Source organism: Alexandromys fortis, unplaced genomic scaffold (genome assembly GCF_014885135.2).
Source record: "Alexandromys fortis isolate MF-2015 unplaced genomic scaffold, M_Fortis_MF-2015_v1.1 scaffold_75, whole genome shotgun sequence".
NCBI lineage: Eukaryota > Metazoa > Chordata > Mammalia > Rodentia > Cricetidae > Alexandromys > Alexandromys fortis.
In genome coordinates, this window is record NW_026067956.1 from 8059274 (window position 1) to 8079950 (window position 20677).

At 42.5% G+C, this 20677-nt stretch overlaps 1 protein-coding gene across 1 annotated transcript in view; it reads left to right on the top strand.

The window, feature by feature from the left end:
- The window catches only part of Micu2 (mitochondrial calcium uptake 2), an 86375-nt gene extending 65937 nt beyond the window's left edge, over positions 1-20438 (top strand). Inside the window, exons 7-12 of the mRNA XM_050152166.1 lie at positions 4546-4611; positions 7557-7654; positions 11125-11296; positions 16635-16743; positions 17151-17308; positions 18683-20438. Coding sequence (XP_050008123.1) covers positions 4546-4611; positions 7557-7654; positions 11125-11296; positions 16635-16743; positions 17151-17308; positions 18683-18775 — 696 coding nt within the window. The 3' untranslated portion in view covers positions 18776-20438. The remainder of the gene's footprint in view (positions 1-4545; positions 4612-7556; positions 7655-11124; positions 11297-16634; positions 16744-17150; positions 17309-18682) is intronic.
- The last annotated feature ends 239 nt before the right edge of the window (positions 20439-20677 follow it).

The following is a 20677-nucleotide window of genomic DNA, read 5'->3' on the forward strand; positions in this document are numbered from 1 at the left end:
ACATTAAATCTAACAAAAGCTTAACACAAAATACCCAGGAAATATGGGACACCATGAAAAGACCAAACCTAAGAATAATAGAAATAGAAGTAGTCCAACTCAAAAGCACAGAAAATTTATTTAACAAAATCATAGATGAAAACTTTCCTAATCTAAAGAAAGATATGCATATGAAGATACAAGAGGCTTATAGAACACCAAATAAACTGGACCAAAAAAAAGTCCTCTCACCACATAATAATCAAAATGCTAAACAGACAGAATAAAGAATATTAAAAGCTGCCAAGGAAAAATGCCAACATATAAAGGCAGACCTATCAGAATTACACCTGAATACTCACTGGAAACAATGAAAGCCAGAAGATCCTGATCAAGCATTGAATTAAGACATTAAGAGACCACGGATGCCAGCCCAAACTTCTATATCCAGCAAAACTTTCAATCACCATAGATGGACAAAATAAAATATTCCATGACAGAACCAGATTTAACCAATACCTAGCCACAAACACAGCCCTACACAAAGTACTAGAAGGAAAACTCTAACCCAAGGAAGTTGGCTACATCTACAGAAACACAGACAGATTATCTCACAGCAAATCCCAAAGAAGGAAAAAACACACACAATGATGTCACCAACAACAAAAACTAAAATAACAGGAACTAGCAATCACTGGTCATTAATATCACTTAATATAAATGGACTCAACTCACCTATAAAAAAGATACAGGAGCCGGGCGGTGGTGGCAGAAATATATATATGTATATATAACAAAATTGACCTTAATTTATTGTATCAATAAATCAAAGACCATACCAATGTAAAGTATTCATTTCTATATTATATCCCACCTTAAATGAAAACAAACATTTATAAAAAAAATCATTTTGGGAAATTGGACATAGTTTTCTCCAAACTGCTTCCTGCTGTTTGGTGGGTGAAGTATTTTTAGAGTTCATGGAGACCTTTAAGCAGGTCTTGTTCCATCAAACCATATTAACTTGGAAAGAATCCACAGGTTCTCGTCTTCTGTGGAAACAAAAGCAGAACATCTTATCCAAAGCAACATATCCTTAGACCAAAATTTTGAAGTCAAGATACCTTTTAAAATATATATGCTGGTTTGGCTTAGCATATTGAACAATGAAATTAAATATATCTTTATAGTTAGCTCATTCACGGGCAAAAAATTCAAAGAAAACACAATAACATACATAATCTAGACTGTGTATCGTCTATCTTTATGTGACTTATTTTTCTATACCTCTTTAATCCATGACTGTACTCTTTTATATTATTTTTACTGTCTTTTTAAAGATTAGTTTTATTTTTAAAACTATTTACTTTTTATAACTGTACTCTTTTTCCTGTCTCTCCCAAGCCTACATAAATTTTTTGAACACAGTATGACCCATTCAGAGGTTTATTTTTGTCTAAATCTGTCTTTATTGTGTATATCTAATCATTTTCTGACCAGGAGTGCCATTTTTTCCCTAAACGTTAAGCAAGTGTGGCTAGGGCCAACTCTGTGGCCCTGCCTGTTGGCTCTGCCCCATCCAACATGGCAGAAATATGATCACCGACTCTGTGAGTCATGCTCACCACCCCAGCTCTGGGAAGGCAGTGTGTCTGTGCGCCATTAAGTAATTTGTAGCACACTACTCATAAACCCATTTAAGTGCAGGTCCTCCCAAAAGAGTCAGGGGTTTTTTTTTAATATTTATTTATTATGTATACAATATTCTGTCTGTTTGTATGCCTGCAGGCCAGAAGAGGGCACCAGACCCCATTACAGATGGTTGTGAGCCACCATGTGGTTGCTAGGAATTGAACTCAGGACCTTTGGAAGAGCAGGCAGTGCTCTTAACCTCTGAGTCATCTCTCCAGCCCTTAAGAGTTAGAGTTTTTACTGCCAGCATGTACCAAAAAGCCATCTCTTAAAGAAGCTATGCAGTTTTTGCTGCTAATGCTGAGTCAGGAAGCCTTCTCTTAAATGAGCCACGCCTCTGCTCACCACCAGCAAAGAGAACCTATCTGAAAAAAAAAAAATGCAGCTACCAAGAAGCTCCAATTGACTCTCAATTTTGTGGATCTAGAAGCCTTTTTTTAAATTAAGCTTTCTGAGGCTTTATGTGGATGTACATTGCTGAACATTGGGTGCCATTTTGTAAGCAGAGTCTACTTGCTCATTTCCCAGCCGCCCAGACCCGAATAATCACAGAAATTCTGTATTAATTATAACACTATTTGGCCAATGTCTCATGCCTATTTCTAACTAGCTTTTACATCTTAAATTAACCCATTTTTATTAATCTGTTTATTGTCACAAGACTGTGATCTACCTGTAAGTTTCTGGCATTCCGGCATCTTTCTCCTTCAGCAGCTACATGGCATCTCTTCAACTCCGCCTACTCTCTCTACTTCTCTCTTCTAGCCTGGCTATATTCTGCCCTGCTATACACCAAACCAGCTTTATTCATTAACCAATAAAAGCAACACATGTACAGAAGGACATCCACATTATTCCTGAAAACACTAGAACTAAAAGAAGCAAACTCACCCAGGAGGACTAGACAGCAGGAAATAATCGAATTGAGAGCAGAATTCAACAATACAGAAACAAAACAATACTAAGAAACAATGAGACAAAGAGTTGGTTCTTTGAGAAAATCAACAAAATAGACAAACCTTTATCGAAGCTAACCAAAAGGCAGAGAGAAATATCCAAATTAACAAAATCAGAAACAAAAAAGGGGACATAACTACAGACACAGAGGATATCCAGAGAATCATCAGGTCATACTTTGAAAACCCATACCCCTCAAAATTGGAAATTAAAGGAAATGAACAATTTTCTGGATAAATATCACTTACCAAAATTAAATCAAGACCAGATAAACAAATTAAATAGGCCTATAACTGCTATAGAAATAGAAACAGTCATCAAAAGTCTCCTAGTCAAAAAAATCCCAGAACCAGATGGTTTCAGTGCAGAATTCTACAAGATTTTCAAAGAACAAATACCAATACTCCTCAAATCAGCTTCTTCATTAACCAATGGTAATAAAACATTCACAGCATACAAAAGGGCATCCCTCATCACAGGCAGACAAATTAGCTGAAAAGTGTTGGAGTCAGTGCGACACAGCTCAGCAGTGAATACAAACAGGCCACATGCATGAATCTTGAGATAACCATGCTGAAAGAAAAAAGGCACATGTAGAACAATATGCAGTGTTCAGTTACACTTGAAAACAAGGTGAAATTAATTTAGAGAAAAAACAGAATTGCTTCCATGGACATTCAGGAAGGACAGGCTGACTACAGAGAGAAAAAAATTTCAAGTGTACAAGGCTAGGATCTGGTTTGTTAGTTTGATTGGTGGTTGTTGTTGTTGTTGTTGTTGTTTTTCAAGACAGGGTTTCTCTGTAGATTTGGAGCCTGTCCTGGAACTAGTTCTTGTAGACCAAGCTTGCCTCAAACTCACAGAGATCCGCCTGCCTCTGCCTCCCAAGTGCTGGGATTAAATATGTGTGCCACCACTGCCTGGCCAGGATCTGGGTTTTAAAGTATGTCAATTTTTTCTAAAGCACTGTCCAGAGTAACAAGCAGGGAGCACCCCAGAGTGCTGCTCCTCCCAGAGGCTGAGTGTTCCTTACATGGAAGTTTGTTGCTCTTACCTTTGTTGGATTATGTTCATTTCTGCATGAAAGAAGTGCAGGTGTTGGGGAAAGGAGGGATTCAGAGTGTGAGAATTGGGCCTGGCGCTGTGCCACGGGGTTTTCAATGGCAGACATAAAAGGTGAAAGTGATGTCAAGCTTTCAATTGTTTCCCTGAAGCCAGGAGGGCATGGCGCACAGGGGAGGGAGGACTCTAGAGAACCTAGCATAAGCCATTTGCCTAACTAAACATAGAAGGGTGCCAAGTGTAGATTGATGATCTCTGACTTAATGTTAGCAGTTTATAAATTACTAAGAAGTCATTTTTTAAAGAAAGTCCTGATGATTTGTTTCCTAATTGATTTAAGCCATAGTTTGAGATTGTGTGTACATCTCACTTCTTTTCAATCCTTTCTTTTCATTTGCTTCCCGCATGAAGACTGGTACAAATGACTCTGGAAGGTAGGTAGGCTACTTAACAGACTCAGTTTTAAGAAACCATTAACAGTTTTATAGTTAACAAAAATATAAGTATTTCAACATGTTACAAATAAATAAAAGGGAAAACATATGTAGAAGAGTGGCGTTGTATGTGATACGCATCTGAAATGTGGCTGTAAAGTGTCGGCAGTGTAAGAAACACGTCCAAATGGAAACCATCCGAAAGGAGTGAAAGGCAGACTGCAGCTCGTCTGCTGGAGGAGCTGCTGCTAAGCAGAGAACTGTGGCCCTGGCGGCCTTTCTGCCTGCTTAATCCTGCAGTCTTGCATGGCCTACAGCCAGCCGCAGACAGCTAGATGCCCTGTAACAGCTAAGCATCTGTCTTCAGGTTACTTCAGATCTCCATTAGAAAACCATGTAAGTGTGTCTGTAATCTTTTCAGTTGCAGAAGATCATAAGTAAGCAAGATGACTTCAAGACAGTGAAGACGAATGAGGCCGAATCCCAGGTATGTAAGGAAACGCTTCCAAACACATGGTGTTGGTAAAATCTGAACTCTGGTCCTCACACTGTGTGGTAAGTGCTCTGCACACTAAGCTGTCTCCATAGCTCAGTATCTCATCTCATTGTGGCTTCAAGGTGCATTGTTGTATGGCTACAATATTTATGCTCTCATTCCCTTTGGGGAAGTATTTAACATACATCTGTCTTTCCCAGTTCATAAGGCTGCAGGGAATAATCCTAGGATTATGCTATTTTATAGGCATGTGACTATATCTTAGGGATAACTGACCACCAATTCAGTTGCTGGATCCGAGCGTGTGACTGTTGAGTAGGTTAACAGACTGACCGGTATTAACCAGTATTCGTGTGGGACACTATTTTCCATTCCCACCAGTGGTATATACCAATACATTTCAGCTGACTATCATCTGGTCATTGTAAGTCCATCTTGCAAGATTTCCTTAAACATCTGAATCATTCTACTTTAGAACATATCTATTTCAAATGTATAAGTTTTTAAAAATCACAGCCTCTGCCAAGAGCACATCTGTATCCCAGCACTCAGGAGGCAGAGACAGACAGATCTCTGTGAGTTCCAGGCCAGCCAGAGCTACACAAAGACACCCTCTCAAAAACCAAATACAACCTCCCCTCCACGGACATCACAGCAGGGGAGGATACCTGATGCCAAGTTGTCTTCTTAGGAAGAAAATTATTTTTATTTAGTCCAGACTAGAGAATTGCTCAGTTGGTAAAGAATTTGTATTGAAAGCCCAAGGACATAAACTCAATCCCCAGAGCCCACATAGAAGCTAGATTTGGTAGTGTATGCTTGTAATCCCAACACTGGGAAAGTGGACAGGAGTATCCTTGGGGTCCCCTGGCAAGCTACCTAACCTAACCTAGTTGGTAAGCTTTAGGCCAGTGAGAGACCTGATTCCCAAAGAAGTGCTCATATTCCTGAGCATGACAACTAGGGTTGTCTTCTGGCCTACACACATACAAACACTGTTAAAAACAACAATAATTAGGAGCTGGGGAAATGTCACAGCGTCTAAAGCATTTGCGTGGAAGCACGAGAGCTCAACTCACGTACACTGTGTGGCTGGAAGAACCACAGTGACTGCAGCTTTGCAGATACAGGGCTCTGGCAGGGCAGGGCCAGTTAGAGACCCTGCCTCTCTGCAGTGGCGAGCAATCCAAAGGAACTGCATCAGCCTTGAGCTTCCACTCGTGTGCACCAGCAAAGACACCTGTGCCCACAAATGTGAATGAGCGCAACAATGGCAGGTGTGTATTAATACGTGAATGAGAAATTCCCTGAAACAAAAATGAAAACTTAGAAATATTTGTTTTCTTAGAGCAAAGTATGTTTAAATTGTTAAAACAGTGCAGTACTCCTTAAATCTCAGAATCTGGGGCTCTGAGGTAGAGTTACAACTTCAAGGCCAAGTTGAGCTATGGTGAGATCTTTACCTCAAGAAAAAGGAAGAGTGGGGCTCAGAGTATTGACTAAGCTTCCAGAGGTCCTGAGTTCAATTTCCGGCACCCACGTGGCAGCTCACAGCTGTCTATAAATCTGGGCCTGTGGGATCCAGTGCACAGACATCCATGTAGACCAAACGCCCACATACATACATAGATCTTTAAAGAGGGGGAACAGGCAGGGAGACTGACAGTGCCCTCAGCGGTGGTGCTTACAGAGTGTCCACAGTTCCAGCACCACTTAAGTGAAACAGATGTGCAGCCCAGTCTAGGAGGGCACGGTCCTCCTTGCTACTGGAAACCTGTCTCAAAAGAATAGGAGTTGAAGTGGACTTGTATAGAAAAATCAGAATCTCTTAATCAGGGACTTTAGAGCAGCTGTGGTGTGCACCTCTAACCTCATTTAATTTATGCGCAGAGCAAGACTTAAATCCAAATCTAATTAGAAAAACAAAATTCCCAGGGAATTAAGGGGAAAAGTTGGTAAATATAATCAAAATGCATTGTATGAAATTCTTAAAGAATTAGTAAAAATATTTTAGCTACCATGAATTTTACTCATGCTTTGACATTTGGTCTGATGTTTGGTAAATGTCAAAAGTAGAAGCTGTCCCTCTTCTGAGCTTAAATTTGGGGACATCTGGCTATTGACTTGATTTGTCCCCTCGTTCTGTAATCCTGAGGCAGACACCCTCTACACTTCACAAGATATGTAGAGCCTTAGGACTATGGAAATCTGAATCTAAAAATAAAAAATTCTAGTCATAGCCAAACTGAGTGGAAGAGAGAATGAAGACATGCTTTCACAGATAATGGTGTCTGTGGGCCCGGAGCAGACGGGGCCTTTGCTAAGAGTGCCAGGGAGCTGCAGGCCTCCTGTTGTTTAAGTCACGCAGCCCCTCTTTTAAATAGCCAGGTTCTGGAGACAAGTAAGTCTGTGATGCTGACTGTAGTTCAGTACTGGCCCTGTCTGGACTGCCACTCTGTGCAGGGAGAAGTCAGCAGTGAGGACAGGAGTGTAGGGTGGAGCTGGGAGGAGCACTGGGCGCTGGACTCCAGGCCAGTGTGGTGTGGGCTGCAGAGAGCCTCTGGGTGGCAGTGTCAGGGCACTTCAGGGAGCGCTAGGAGGGACTTGGTCTACTAGTCCAGCATGGCAGCACGCACCTGTAACCCCAGCTGACCTGAAAGAGAACGAGGAGACCCACCCTGGACTCTCTAGACTTTCAACTTTTCCCCATTCAGTGTAGTTTCAGCTGTAGGTTTGTCCTGTTAGGGCGTGTCCCTTCTGTTCTTAGATTCTGTAGAATTTCATCACGAGGATGGTAGTGGGAGTTGGGGGGAGTCCTCTTAGCCAAGGTCGTAGGCAGGAGTGACTGCCCTCATTGCCTTCACGTCCTACAGGACACACTCGTGGACACTTCCCCAAGCTCATACCCACAGGTTCCTTTCTGTGCTTCTTTATAGGAACCAGCAGTGAAAGAGCCTGGAATTAACACAACCCTTCAAGTGCGTTTCTTTGGGAAAAGAGGAGAAAAAAAACTTCATTATAAAGAATTTCGAAGGTAAACATAAAATTTGGGGTAATGTTATATGTAAGAAAGGAAGAAACTATCCGGGTGGTGGTTACACATACCTTTAATTCCAGCCCTCAGGAGGAATACACAGGCAGATCTCTGTGAGTTCGAGGCCAACCTTGCCTACAAAATGAGTTCCAGGATAGTCAGGGATACACAAAGAAACCGTGTCTCAAAAAGCCAAGAAGGGAGACGAGACGAGAGAGAGAGAGAGAGAGGAAGAAATGGAATATCCTCATTTTCTAGAACTGCAGACTGTAAGGCAGCAGTTGTTGGCTTCTGACCCCTTTGGCAAACCTGTCTCCAGAATACTTACATTGTGATTCATAGCAGTAGTAAAATCACAGTTATGAAGTAGCAATGAAATAATGTTGTGATTGGGGTCACCACAATATGAAGAACTATATTAAAGGGTCACGGTGTTAGGAAAGTTGAGAATCCCTGCTCTGCTCTAGACCTAGATACTCTTTATGGTTCTTTAAGGTACTTATCACTGAGAATTTAACCTATAAAACATAAAGTTACTATTCTTAAATATTCTAGCCCATTTTTTAAAAAATAATGTCTGATTTATAAAATGTAATAGTTATTTTTGGTTACTTGATATTGGCAAGTAAGAGACATGCCCCAAGCATCACTTTGGATTTTTTGTTTGGGTTTTTTGAGACAAGGTTTCTTTTTTTTTTGGTTTTTCGAGACAGGGTTTCTCTGTAGCTTTGGTGCCTGTCCTGGAACTAGCTCTTGTAGACCAGGCTGGCCTCGAACTCCCAGAGATCCACCTGCCTCTGCCTCCCGAGTGCTGGGATTAAAGGTGTGCGCCACCACCGCCCGGCTTGAGACAAGGTTTCTTTTTGTGCTTTTGGCTGTCACTCTGTAGACCAGGATGTCCTCGAATTCACAGAGATCGCCTGCCTCTGCCTCCTGGGTGCTGGGATTAAGGTGTGTACCACCACCACCCAGCAATTTTGTTCTTAACACTAAACAAGCAGCCCAGTTTAACACAAAATAAGGTCATGCACTGTGTCTCTGAGTGCAGCTCTGCTGGGACCAGCACTGGCTCATCTCAGCCGGAGTTACTGTGCACTGAAACGGTCCTGAGGTGTGAACACTCAGCTCTTGTCTATACAGGCCTCTTCTGCAGAGGTCCAGCAGTAAATCTGCATGACCAACAGCTGTATTGTGTAAGTAGCCAGACAGTGCAGCAGGAAGCAGACGGTTCCGTGTCTCAGATAAAGCATCATGCCAACATACTTCCCTGAACTTGTTTCTTCGTAAAATTAGAGTATCTGGTTATTGTAGTCCTTAACACAGTGGAGCCCTGCTTACCTCCTCCCTGGGCCTCCCTGGAGCACTCTGTGGAACACGGTTTCTAAACAGGTACTAGAAAGCAGCAGATCAGAATACTAGAAAAATCCTGATATGGAAGGCAGGGGGCCTGCATCTTCCCTGGCTCCCTGCATTTCTGCTAAGATTTGCTAAGTCTATATATACATATACACCATGTGCTGTTGTGTCTCAAACACTAAGCATCATCCTTTCTACAAGCTCTGTGGGAAACATGATGCCATTCTGATGCATTGCTCTGAATGCTTCTGTCAATGAAGAGATTTTACCCCATGTGGGAAGTTAGGAGTAGATTAAAGGGAGACCCAGGGAAAGGCGCGTAGCCCATGAAGATAGATGAGTTCTTATGGACGTTTATCAGGTGGTTTTCTTTTTAAAAGGCCCTTGGCATTGCAAAGAAGCTGCGGTGTGGAGAGAGGTGTGTTCTTCCCTTTCATAGCTGGTAGCAGTGAACAGAAGCACTCTGTAGCCAGTGTTGTTCAGAATGAGGTATCACCTCCGCTCTTCTCTCGTTCTCTGTCCAGTTGGTCACCTCTTGGTCCTCGGTTCTCCAGTGCTGCCGCAGCCCAGCACACTTCTTTGCCTCTTGCTCCATCTCCTTGGTCAGCCTCCCAGTCTCTTACCCTCTTCCTCCTATCTCAGAAGGTGGAAAAGAACAGCACAGCTGTTGTGCACGCCTCTTCGCTCACTACAGACTCATCTACAAATAAAGCATTCTTTTAATTATCCTGATGCAAATCAGTCAGGGGGCAGTTAGCACTCAGTCAGTTAAGTGCTTGTTCTATAAACACAAGGACCTGAGTTCATTTGCCAGCAGCTATATGAAAAACAGACGGCGACACATGCCTGCAACACCAGTGCTATGGAAACAGAAACAGAAGGATCCCTGGAGCTCACTGGTCAGACAGATCCACTGAATCGGCAATGGCAGACCCTGTCTCAAAAAATAAGGTGGAAAAGTGATAGAGGAAGACAACAGGCAAGCACTGAAACACACATACACCAACACGCACCCATATACACTAACACACATGCACCCATACACACACACTAACACACACACTAAAGCACATGAACACGCTAACCCAAAAAAGACGTTGAATATTATCATAGTACACAATACAAAAAAATTCAGTAAAACAAAATATAAAATGTATCAGTAAAATATCGCTATCCATTAGTTCAACCCACAACCCAAAATGCATTCAGTTTTAGACAAAATTCTGCTTTGACCCAGAAAGAAATATAGCATCAAAAATCTGTGCATCCGGTACATTCAGCAAATGTCACAGAGATAGACATTTATGCCCATTCTCCCCTCTACACTTGGACGCTTACAGGAGAAATGCGGACCCTAAAGCAAGCTACTAACAATGGTGGTTTTCTCCCACTAGCCTGATTGTATGTATTTCCTTATCCCATGTATATATTCTACCCATTTTAAACTATACCATGGCACACAAAAGGTAAAAATTATTTAAAGGAGATTGCAACACTTGAAAGCATAGGATGCTCATAATGGCTTTGACGTTACTCAAGTAATAACCCTTAGTGCAATTTTTCTAGATTCTTGTTCAAGAAAGTAAACGTTTAATCTGACAGCTATCAATGTGACTTTGCTCAAAGTAACGTGCTGGTTTTATTTTTTTTAAAAAAAGTGTGTTTTGTCACATAGATTCACGCTGTTGCCCCAAAAACTGCAGATAATTTCATGTAGACCTAAGCTTCTGATACAAAGTCATTGTTTATATGTTGGGGTGCATTAATTATTAAGCTGAAAGGAATGTCCTTCCCTATACTTTAACTTTTCCGGCTGTTGATGTTTGTGCATTAGGAAAATGCTCTTTTCTGTAAATCTGTTAAAGCAGCATTCAGCAAAACTTTTACACCTTCACACCGATGGCAGCTTTGGGTGCCAGGTGTAGTCTACACAGACCTGCTGGACTATTGGACTTGGCCAGTCCCTGGCTGCTTTCTCACGCCCTGACACTTCCTTCTGCTCACCTACCAGAGGCCAGCAGTTGTGGGGAGGCGGGAGCGCCTCACAGCCTTGCTTACAGTATTAAGGGGAAAGCCGCTCGCTGCTTATACCACTTTCGTACTTTACTGTTTAGATTTATGGAAAACTTACAAACCGAAGTTCAAGAAATGGAATTCCTTCAGTTTTCTAAGGGTCTGAACTTCATGAGGAAGGAAGATTTTGCAGAGTGGCTCCTTTTCTTCACTAACACTGAAAATAAAGACATCTACTGGAAAAACGTGAGAGAAAAGTTGTCGGTAGGAGAGGTTGGTATACCTTTTCTTTACACATTTGAGAGACTTGAAACAGACCAGAAATTTCATAGGACATAGTGACTTGTAACTGAACTGATGCAGCCAGGTCAAGGACACTTCCCTAGTACTAACCTCCCTGTGAGGCTGCAGCTCCACCGTGGGACAAGGCTCTACCCAGCGCTGAGTGCTGCTCTGGAGAGCTTAGCCAGAGGAAATAAGCAAGGCTGTTTGGGAAGAAGGCCATGGTTGTCCTGTTTACAGAGGCTTTGACTATGTACCCAGCGAGCCCAACAGAGCCCCCTTGAAAACCATCAGGAAAAAATTGAATTCAATGAAATGTTGCTGTGTTATTAGCATATTAGAAGTAGATGTCCGTGTACACATTTTCACAGGAAATGTGATTTGTGTATGAGCTTCAAAGTGGTGGTCACCAGACTCGCAGTCGTGGTTTTGTATGCGTCTGAGTGACTTTCTGTTGCTGTGACACCATCGCTAAGGCGATTACAGAAGGCAACATTTAACTTGGGCTTACAGGTGCAGGCTTAGATGTCATGGCAACAAAGCAAAGGCATGGTGGCAGGGACAGCTCAGCCCTCATGTCGTAATCCACAAGTTGGAGGCAGAGAGAGGGAGAGAGAAACAGACTGGGAATGAATGACACAAATCTTTTGAAACTTCAAAGTGTCACATACTTCCTCCAACAAGGCCACACCTCCTAACTCTGCTCACACAGTTCTGCCAACTGGGGACCAGGTAGGCGAGCATGAGCTGGGAGCCATGGGTGCCCTTCTCATTCAACCGTCTGTCCTGTAGTGAGATTTCAAGGGACTGTTTGGTTTTTTTTATTTTTTATTATTTATTTACATGTACGTGTGTATATTTCTATATTTATGTGTATATCTGAGGTTGGGGCCATCCCCTGGAGCTGGAGTAACAAGCAGTTGTAAGCTGCCTGATGTGGGTGCTGGGAATTGAACTCAGGTCCTCTGCAAGAATAAAACATGCTTCCACCCACTGTGCCATCTCTTCAGCCCATTAGTTTTCTTTTTGTTTTGAATCAGGGCCTTGCCATATTGCATGGACTGATCTTAACCTTGAAAGCTTAAGTGGTCTTTCACCTCAGCTTCCCTAGGAGCTACAACCACAGGCGTGTGTCACTGCGATTTTTTTTTTCCTTTGTCATTTTATGTAAGCAAAATGTTTTTAGAGTAAGCAAGTATTTTTGTATAAGATCTTAAGAACTATTTCTGTTTTATAAATTATGAACCCCTTTCTCTTTTTTTTCTTTTTTTTTTTTTTTTTTTTTTTGTTTTTTTTTTTTNTGTTGTTGTTGTGTTGTTTTGTTTTGTTTTTGTTTTTCGAAACAGAGTTTCTCTGTGGCTTTGGAGCCTGTCCTGGAACTAGCTCTTGTAGACCAGGCTGGCCTCGAACTCACAGAGATCCGCCTGCCTCTGCCTCCCAAGTGTTGGGATTAAAGGTGTGCACCACCACTGCCCAGCTGCCCAGCTTCTTTCTTTTTTTCTAATGTGTATCCATCCATGTTAGTGCTTGTGTGTGTACGTGTAAATCACATGTGTACAAATGCTCACAGAGGCCAGGAGGTGTCAGATCCCCTGGAACTAGAGTTACAGGAGATGCAACCCACTCTGTGTAAGTGTTGGGAATGGAATTCCGGTCCTGTGCAAGAGCAGCTGATATTAGTAACTGTTGGGCATCTCTCCAGCCTTTAAAAGCGATTTCTAGCAAAAGGGAAAAGATAAAGTATGAGTGATCCAGCCAGGCATGGCAGTGCACACCTTTAATTCCAGCACTCAGGAGGCAGAAGTGGGCAGATCTCTGAGTTCCAGACCAGCCTGGGCTACAAACTGAGTTCCAGGACAGCCAGAGCTACACAGAAAAACCATGTCATTAAAAAAAGGAAAAGAAAAAAAAAATACGAGTTATCCTTTTCCTCCTCTCATAATGTTGTCCAGTAGGCCTTGAATTTGTAATTCCCCTGCCTCAGCCTCCTGTGTGCCACCATGGTCAGACAGGCAATACAATTGATAATTGAAGTGGAAATACATAATTACAACATTTAATTTTTAAAATGAAGAAATGTTTATAATGATGGTGCATGCCTCTAGTCCCAGGACTCCAGAAGCCAAGGCAGATAGATCTTGAGTTTGAGGTCAGCCTGGTCTATAAGGGAGTTCCAGGACAGTCAGGGTTACGAAGAGAAACCCTGTCTCAAGAAAACAAAAAATTGTAATTTTTTTTAAAAGGAAGGAAATGTTTACAACCCTGATTAGATACAAAGGAAACATCTAATTTTAGAGGTGCCCCTAGTATTGACTAGGAGATTAAAATGTTTACATGGTCAGGTTGGCAGGTGAAGCTAGTGAGCACATGGTGGACTCTTCTCAAACCGTGACTCTCAAACACCAGGAGGATCTGAGAACTTAAAGATCAGACTGTCAGCTAGTACAGAGTACCTGAAATGCTTATGTTTCTACACTACCCTGCACAACAGAGTGGGTGCTCACAGAAGATTCGAGATTATTGGGTCAAAGACAAGAAAAACAAAAAAAAAAAATGTTACTCATAGCAGAAGCGTGAACATCCTGTTTGTGCTGGTTTCCCCTTGCCACCCAAGGCCAGTAACAGTGATTTTGAGAGTCCCTGGGAAGCTGCTGTGTGAAAAATCATACACAGCCAAACAAATCAGTCCTTCCCACCAGGCAGGAAGCGGTTTCCTGACCTTTGCTGCAGGAGGCCTTCTTTTCATTATCCTGGCAGCAAGCAAAGTAGCCCTCTGTCTGAGGAAGCCCGTATGGGTAGGGCCACTCCTGGGCTGTGGTCCTGGGTTCTATAAGAAAGCAGGCTGAACAAGCCATAAGGAGCAAGGCAGTAAGCATCACCCCTCCATGGCCTCTGCACCGGCTCCTTCCCCCTGGTTCTTGCCCTGCTTGAGTTCCTGTCCTGACCTCCTCTGATGGTGAACAGTGTGGAAGTGTAAGCCAAATAAGCCCTTTCCTCCCCAAGTTGCTTTGGTCATGGCATTTCATCACAGCAATGATAACCCTCACCAGGACAGGACATAAAGTCACAAGAAGAGAAATCACAAATGAACAGTGTGAAACCTCATTTTGAAGACGCACAAGTTCAGGTGGTAATGAGATGCCGTTTCCACCTGTAGAAAAGCCTAGCATGCACAAGGTCCCGAGTTCACACCTCAGCATGCTGAAAAGAAAAGTGGATATTGGAATGGCTGCACTCCATGCCTGTTTTAAGATCATGATACGATAGACAGAGAAAGATACTTGATCCACACTGTGCTGACAAATTCACTGTGGGGAAAAGGAAAGTGGAGTGCAGAAATGTGCAGAGAGGGTGTTCCGAGTCAGACGGCAGTTTGTGTTGTGTGGGTGCTCAGCCGGCTTTTGTATGAGCTGTGTATTTCTGGAAGCATACAGGTGCTGTCCATGCCTTTGCAGTGAGGTCAGAAGAGGGATCGGAGGAGGAAGGAAGGCTTGTTACCCTTCACACTGCTGGCATTTTTTCACCTTGGTCATATATTCTTTATAGTTCTTTTGTTGGGACTGGAGAGAAGGCTCGGGTTAAGAACACCGCTGCTCTTGCATAAGACCCAGTTTGATTCCAGCACCCACATGGTGGCTCACAACTGTCTGTAACTTCATCCGGGGGATCTGATGCCCGTTCTGGCCTCCATGGGCACAGGCATGCAAGTGGTACACAGACAAAACCCATATGAAAAATAATAAATTTTTTTAATTTGTTGCAGTTTTACAACTTCGATTGTTCCACAAAGGCTGGAAGCAGTGGTACTTGAGCAGACCACATGTGGACAGAGGGCAGGTCCTAAAAGGCCCTGGAGAAATAAGAATTTTCTGTCAGAACTTCCACTGGTCCAGCTGGCATGTCCCTGTAACCCAGCTACTCTGGAGATCAAGGCAATAGGGACACTAAGTTTGAAATGGACTCAGGCAGCATCAGTTGAAGGAAGAGAATTTTCTAATTTCTTTTTAAGATTTATTAATTTTATGTGAGTACTTCACCTGTATATATGACTTTATGCCAGAAGAGGTCATCAGATCCCACTATAGATGGTTGTGAGTCACCATGTGGTTGCTGGGAAGTGAACTCAGGACCTCTAGAAGAGCAGCCAGTGCTCATAACTGCTGAGCCATCTCCAGCCCCTCTCCAAGTTCTTTTTACTGGTAAAGGTAGCTTTTAAACTTAGGTTTTGTTTATTCTTAAGTACATAGATACTGAAATCAGATAGACCAAGGTTCAAATCTCAGTTCTACTCCATAGAGACCTTGGTCAAAGGAACCTAAGAGTTGCCTGCCTGAGGTTTAGGCAAAGATAATACACATCTTAGATGGCAGAGCTGAAGTTTCAGCATCGGCAACCTTATCCAGTGCCCTGTACACTGGTTAAGTAGAGTGGCCCATTGAACAGGGTGTTAGTAGTCTCCTTGGCTGTAGTCATAAAGTACAGAAAAATCTATCTTCTCTCTGTTCTGGAGATGTGAAATCTAAGATCAAAGTGCCAGCAAGGCTGGGTTTAAACTGCTCTTTGCTGTCTGTCCTCTGTGTCCTTGGATGGTTGCGGCTCTGTGGGGTGTGTGCGTGTACACAGGGAGAAAGGGAACAAGAGCAGCAATGAGTATACATACTTACGTTAGTGTGTATAGTCCCGTGGACATCAGCCTTACAGGACTGCAACCCTCCCAGGACCTCACTTTACCTCTGCAGCCTCCTTCAAAATGAGAATCAGGAGAGAAGCTAGGACTGGTCCAAGAGTACCCCGTCCACACAGCCACACGGCAGCCTCACTCTCATGGACCTCCTGCAGCTCTAGGATCTAGTGTTCTGTTCTTCTGCTGGGAGGCTGGGAGAGGGTTGCTTTAGGTTTTGTTTTTTGTTGTTGTTTTGTTTTGTTTTCTTGTTTTTCAAGACAGGATTTCTCTGGTTGTCCTGGAACTTACTCTGTAGACCAGGCTAGCCTCAACCTCACAGAGATCCACCTGCCTCTACCTCCGTATTCCACTCTGTTCTGTGTCTTTAACATTTTATCAGCTTGCTTAGAAAGATCTAAATTCATAATCTTTAGGATAGAAGACTTAACATCAATAAGATTGCAATGTATAGTGGGGTGGTGGTGGCACACGCCTTTAGAGACGGATCTCTGTGAGTTTGAGGCCACCCTGGTCTACAGGAGCTAATTCCAGGACAGCTAGGGCTGTTATACAGAGAAACCCTGTCTCGAAAAACTAAAAAAGAAAGAAAAAAATATTTCAATGTATATGTAAAATTATAATTTAAAAAACCTTTTATTTTATTAGAGCATTAGTTTGGATGAGTTCAAGTCATTTTGCCATTTTACAACGCATTTGGAAGACTTTGCTATCGCCATGCAAATGTTTAGCTTAGCTCATCGCCCCGTGAGACTGGGTAAGATACAGATCATTTCATTTTTATTGTCTGTAGGTAGTTTCACTATCGAGTAGATGATACCGATAAGGGGTGACTAGCGGTAAAATAATGTTATTCTCCGTTCATAGCACCCGCAGGCTTACTCAGGAAACACTTTATCTGCTTTTGCTTTCTTATTCTCCCGAAGGGGAAGGACATGGAATTGAATATGTTACTGGGAACCTTGATTACCTTGAAATGCCCTGCTTTACTCTCATGACATTTCTCAACCAAATGCATGATTTGAATACTCTCGTGATTTGTGTACACTCGTTGATTTGAGTACACTCGTGATTTGAATGCTCTTCTCAAATAGTGGGAAACTGGATTAAATCCACATAGACTAATTTACCTGTTGATCGGCAGTTTCTTGCTGTGCTTTTCAGCGGAGTTTAAGAGAGCTGTGAAAGTAGCCACTGGACAGGAGCTCTCAAACAATATCTTGGACACCGTCTTCAAGATCTTTGACTTGGACGGCGATGAGTGCCTCAGCCATGGGGAGTTTCTTGGAGTATTAAAAAACAGGATGCATCGAGGTTTATGGGTAACAGATTTTAGTTTGTTTATTTTTTGTTTTTTTTTTAAATCTGTGTTTTTACATGTTAGTAACAATGGTATTAAACCTAAAATTTAGAGCAAATGAAATATGTTAAATGGAATCTTTATCATTTATACAGAAACTAAATTACAACCAAACCCTGAACTGTCTTTCACAAGAGTGATATTTACCATTTTCCTTGCTTTAAAAATAACCTGAATCTGGGGAAATGGTTCCATTAGTTAGGCCCTGAGTTTGGTCCCCAGAACCAGGTAAATGCCAGGCACAGTGACATGTACTTAGAATCCCACTTCTGGAGAGACAGAGATAGATGGGTCTGTGGGTTTTGCCAGCTAGCCAGACTAGCCTCCTTTTTGAGCTTCAGGCCAGTGAATGACATCCAAGGCTGTCCTTGGACCTCTGTCATTGTACATACTTATACACACGCATGCACACACACTTGTACATACATGCACACTTGTATATTGAATGTACACATATTCACATACATCTAAATCTAATTTCAGAAATCACAGCCTAGTATCTAACCTTGAGTCTGACTTTGGATCTGACCTTAGTTCTGACTTTGGAACTGACCTTGGACTCATTAGGTCCAAATCCTGCCCTGTCATGTATTAACTGATGAATCTTTTTTGTTTTTTGTTTTTTTGTTTTTTGTTTTTTGTTTTTTTGAGACAGGGTTTCTCTGTGTAGCTTTGGAGCCTGTCCTGGCACTCGCTCTGTAGACCAGGCTGCCCTCAAACTCACAGAGATCCACCTGCCTCTGCCTCTGGAATGCTGGGATTAAAGGTGTGCGCCACGGCCACGCAGCTAACTGATGAATCTTGAAGAGCCACTTAGTTTGTTCCTCAGATAACTCATCTGTATAATGAAGAAAATGATCAATTTACCAACAGTACCTATGCAGGGAGCTAACTATGAAGCACGCAGAACCCTCAGTACATGTAGTGGCGGCTCATAGTCACATGCTGGGCTCTGAGTGGGGGACAGAGAAAGCCCAGAGTTTTGTTTGCATTAGGATCTACTAGAAGTACTCTCATGAAATAAATTTGTGTCAGAATAACTTGGCTTTATGCATCTGCACAGACAGTAAGTAGATAGTTAGGAAGAGAGCCAGGAAAAAGGGATGCTCAAGAACTGACGCTTGTGTTCCTAACATAAGATTATTCATTTACAATTAGAAAAGAGACCCTGGTTTCCCACAGCACATGTTATCTCGGAGAAATTAATAAATATGGGTTTCATTATATGCATTTGACAACATAACCCACACTCAGCTTTCTTTAGAGAAGTATGGGAAGGCAATAAGCAGGGCCATGAGACATGATCCCAGTGACTGACCTCTCTCTCGGGTGACAGGTGTCGCAGCAGCAGAGTGTGCAAGAGTACTGGAAGTGCGTGAAGAAGGAGAGCATTAAGGGAGTCAAGGAAGCCTGGAAACAAGCTTTTTAAGAAAAAGATGTGTAGCAATTACATTGCTTGAAGTGCCAGAATTTGACATTTTTTTCAAAGAATTAATTTTCTCTAAATCTTTATTGAGTTGCTTTGTAATGTAAAAATGCCATGTACTCATTTTCTGGTTCAGGGATTGAGGCGGGAGGCAGGGGGTAAAGTGTGTGCAACAGTGGGCATGTGGAAGTCAGACTCCAGCCTGTGGGAGCCAGTTCTCTCCTACCATGGGAGTCCCAGAAATTGAACTTGGGTCATGAGCTTTGGCATCAAGTGCTCTTACCTAATAAGCCCTCTAGCCAGCTCTGACTCAGTAATTGCTTGATAAATTTTCATTAAAGAATATAATAAAAAGAACAGAAAGTATTCCTTTACAGAAACACACACTACATTGTCAGAGGCCTGTATGCAGAGTGATGCTTTGGTAAGCTGGAAGCTGAGACCTGTAGTAAGAGTGGTGGGCTTTGTTCCTGCCTGGTTCCTGGCAGCCTGGCTAGTTTATACCCCGAAATAATTACATGGAAACTGTATTCTTTTAAATACTGCCTTGGCCCATTAGCTCTATCCTCTTACTGGCTAATTTTCATATCTTGATTAACCCATTTTTAATATTGTGTGTAGCACCACGAGGTGGTAGCTTAACAGGAAGGATCTTAACCTGTGTCCATCTTGGAGAGGAGAGCTATAGTGTCTGCCTGAATCTGCTTTTATTCTTCCAGCATTTTGTTCTGTCTACTCCGCCTATCAAGCTGCTGTCCTATCAAAGGCCAAGGCAGTTTCTTTATTAACCAATGAAATTAACACATAGACACATGACCCTCCTCCATCAGAGGCCGTCACTGAGCCCTTGGACATGAGAACGAGAGGTGCTTTCTAAAAGACTGAGCAAGCGCCACCTGTGACAAGTCTCACTCCAGGCTTCCCTCGCTGTATCCTGTCCTGTGTGCCTGTTCCCTCTCTGTGTCCTATCCTGTGTGACTGTTTCCTCTCTGTTCTGTCCTGTGTGACTGTTCCCTCTCTGTGTCCTGTCCTGTGACTGTTCCCTCTCTGTTTCCTGTCCTGTGTGCCTGTTCCCTCTCTGTGTCCTATCCTGTGTGACTGTTCCCTCTCTGTGTCCTGTCCTGTGTGACTGTTCCCTCTCTGTGTCCTGTCCTGTGTGACTGTTCCCTCTCTGTTTCCTGTCCTGTGTGTCTGTTCCCTCACTGTGTGTTCTCTGCCTTGGTGGCTTGTCTGGAAGCAGGATAAAGTATTGACAGTGATACAGGAAAAATAGGCTTTCTTCTAAATTTTCTATACTTTTGAGATATAAATACAGTACCCTCTCTCCCAAAACACAGGTTTGGAGGCTCAGCCTGCACAGGACACAGCTGAGTACCACACTTTCTTAACAACACACACACACAATGATCATAAGATCAAGGTCTCATAAAGGAAGATATATTGGGCTACGGGAAACATGCAAGATGGCACTATAAAGTAGTTGGCAGTAAAATAAATATGAAATAATGTTATGGGGAAATGTATGTATATTGTTTATGTATGTGTGTACAGGTGGGCATATATATGTATGTGGAAGCCCCTACTCCTATAAGTAGCCCCTTACCCATGTCCCAGAAGTAACCCCAATAAACTCATTAGTTCACCAAGCTAGACTTGGATGATACTATTACTTTGGTCTGTTATGTTTTCTTGAGATTTCCTTATTCTGTGTGTATAAGCATTGTACCTACTGTGTGCACCTTGTGTGTACTGTGGATGTTGTAAGCCACCATGTGGATGCTGGGAACCAAAACCCAGGTCCTTTGCAAGAACACAAGTGCTTTAACCCTTTGGCCATCTCTCCAGTACCCTGTCCTTTATCTGGTGTTACCGCAACATGAAAATCATAAAATGTTAGATTTTTGT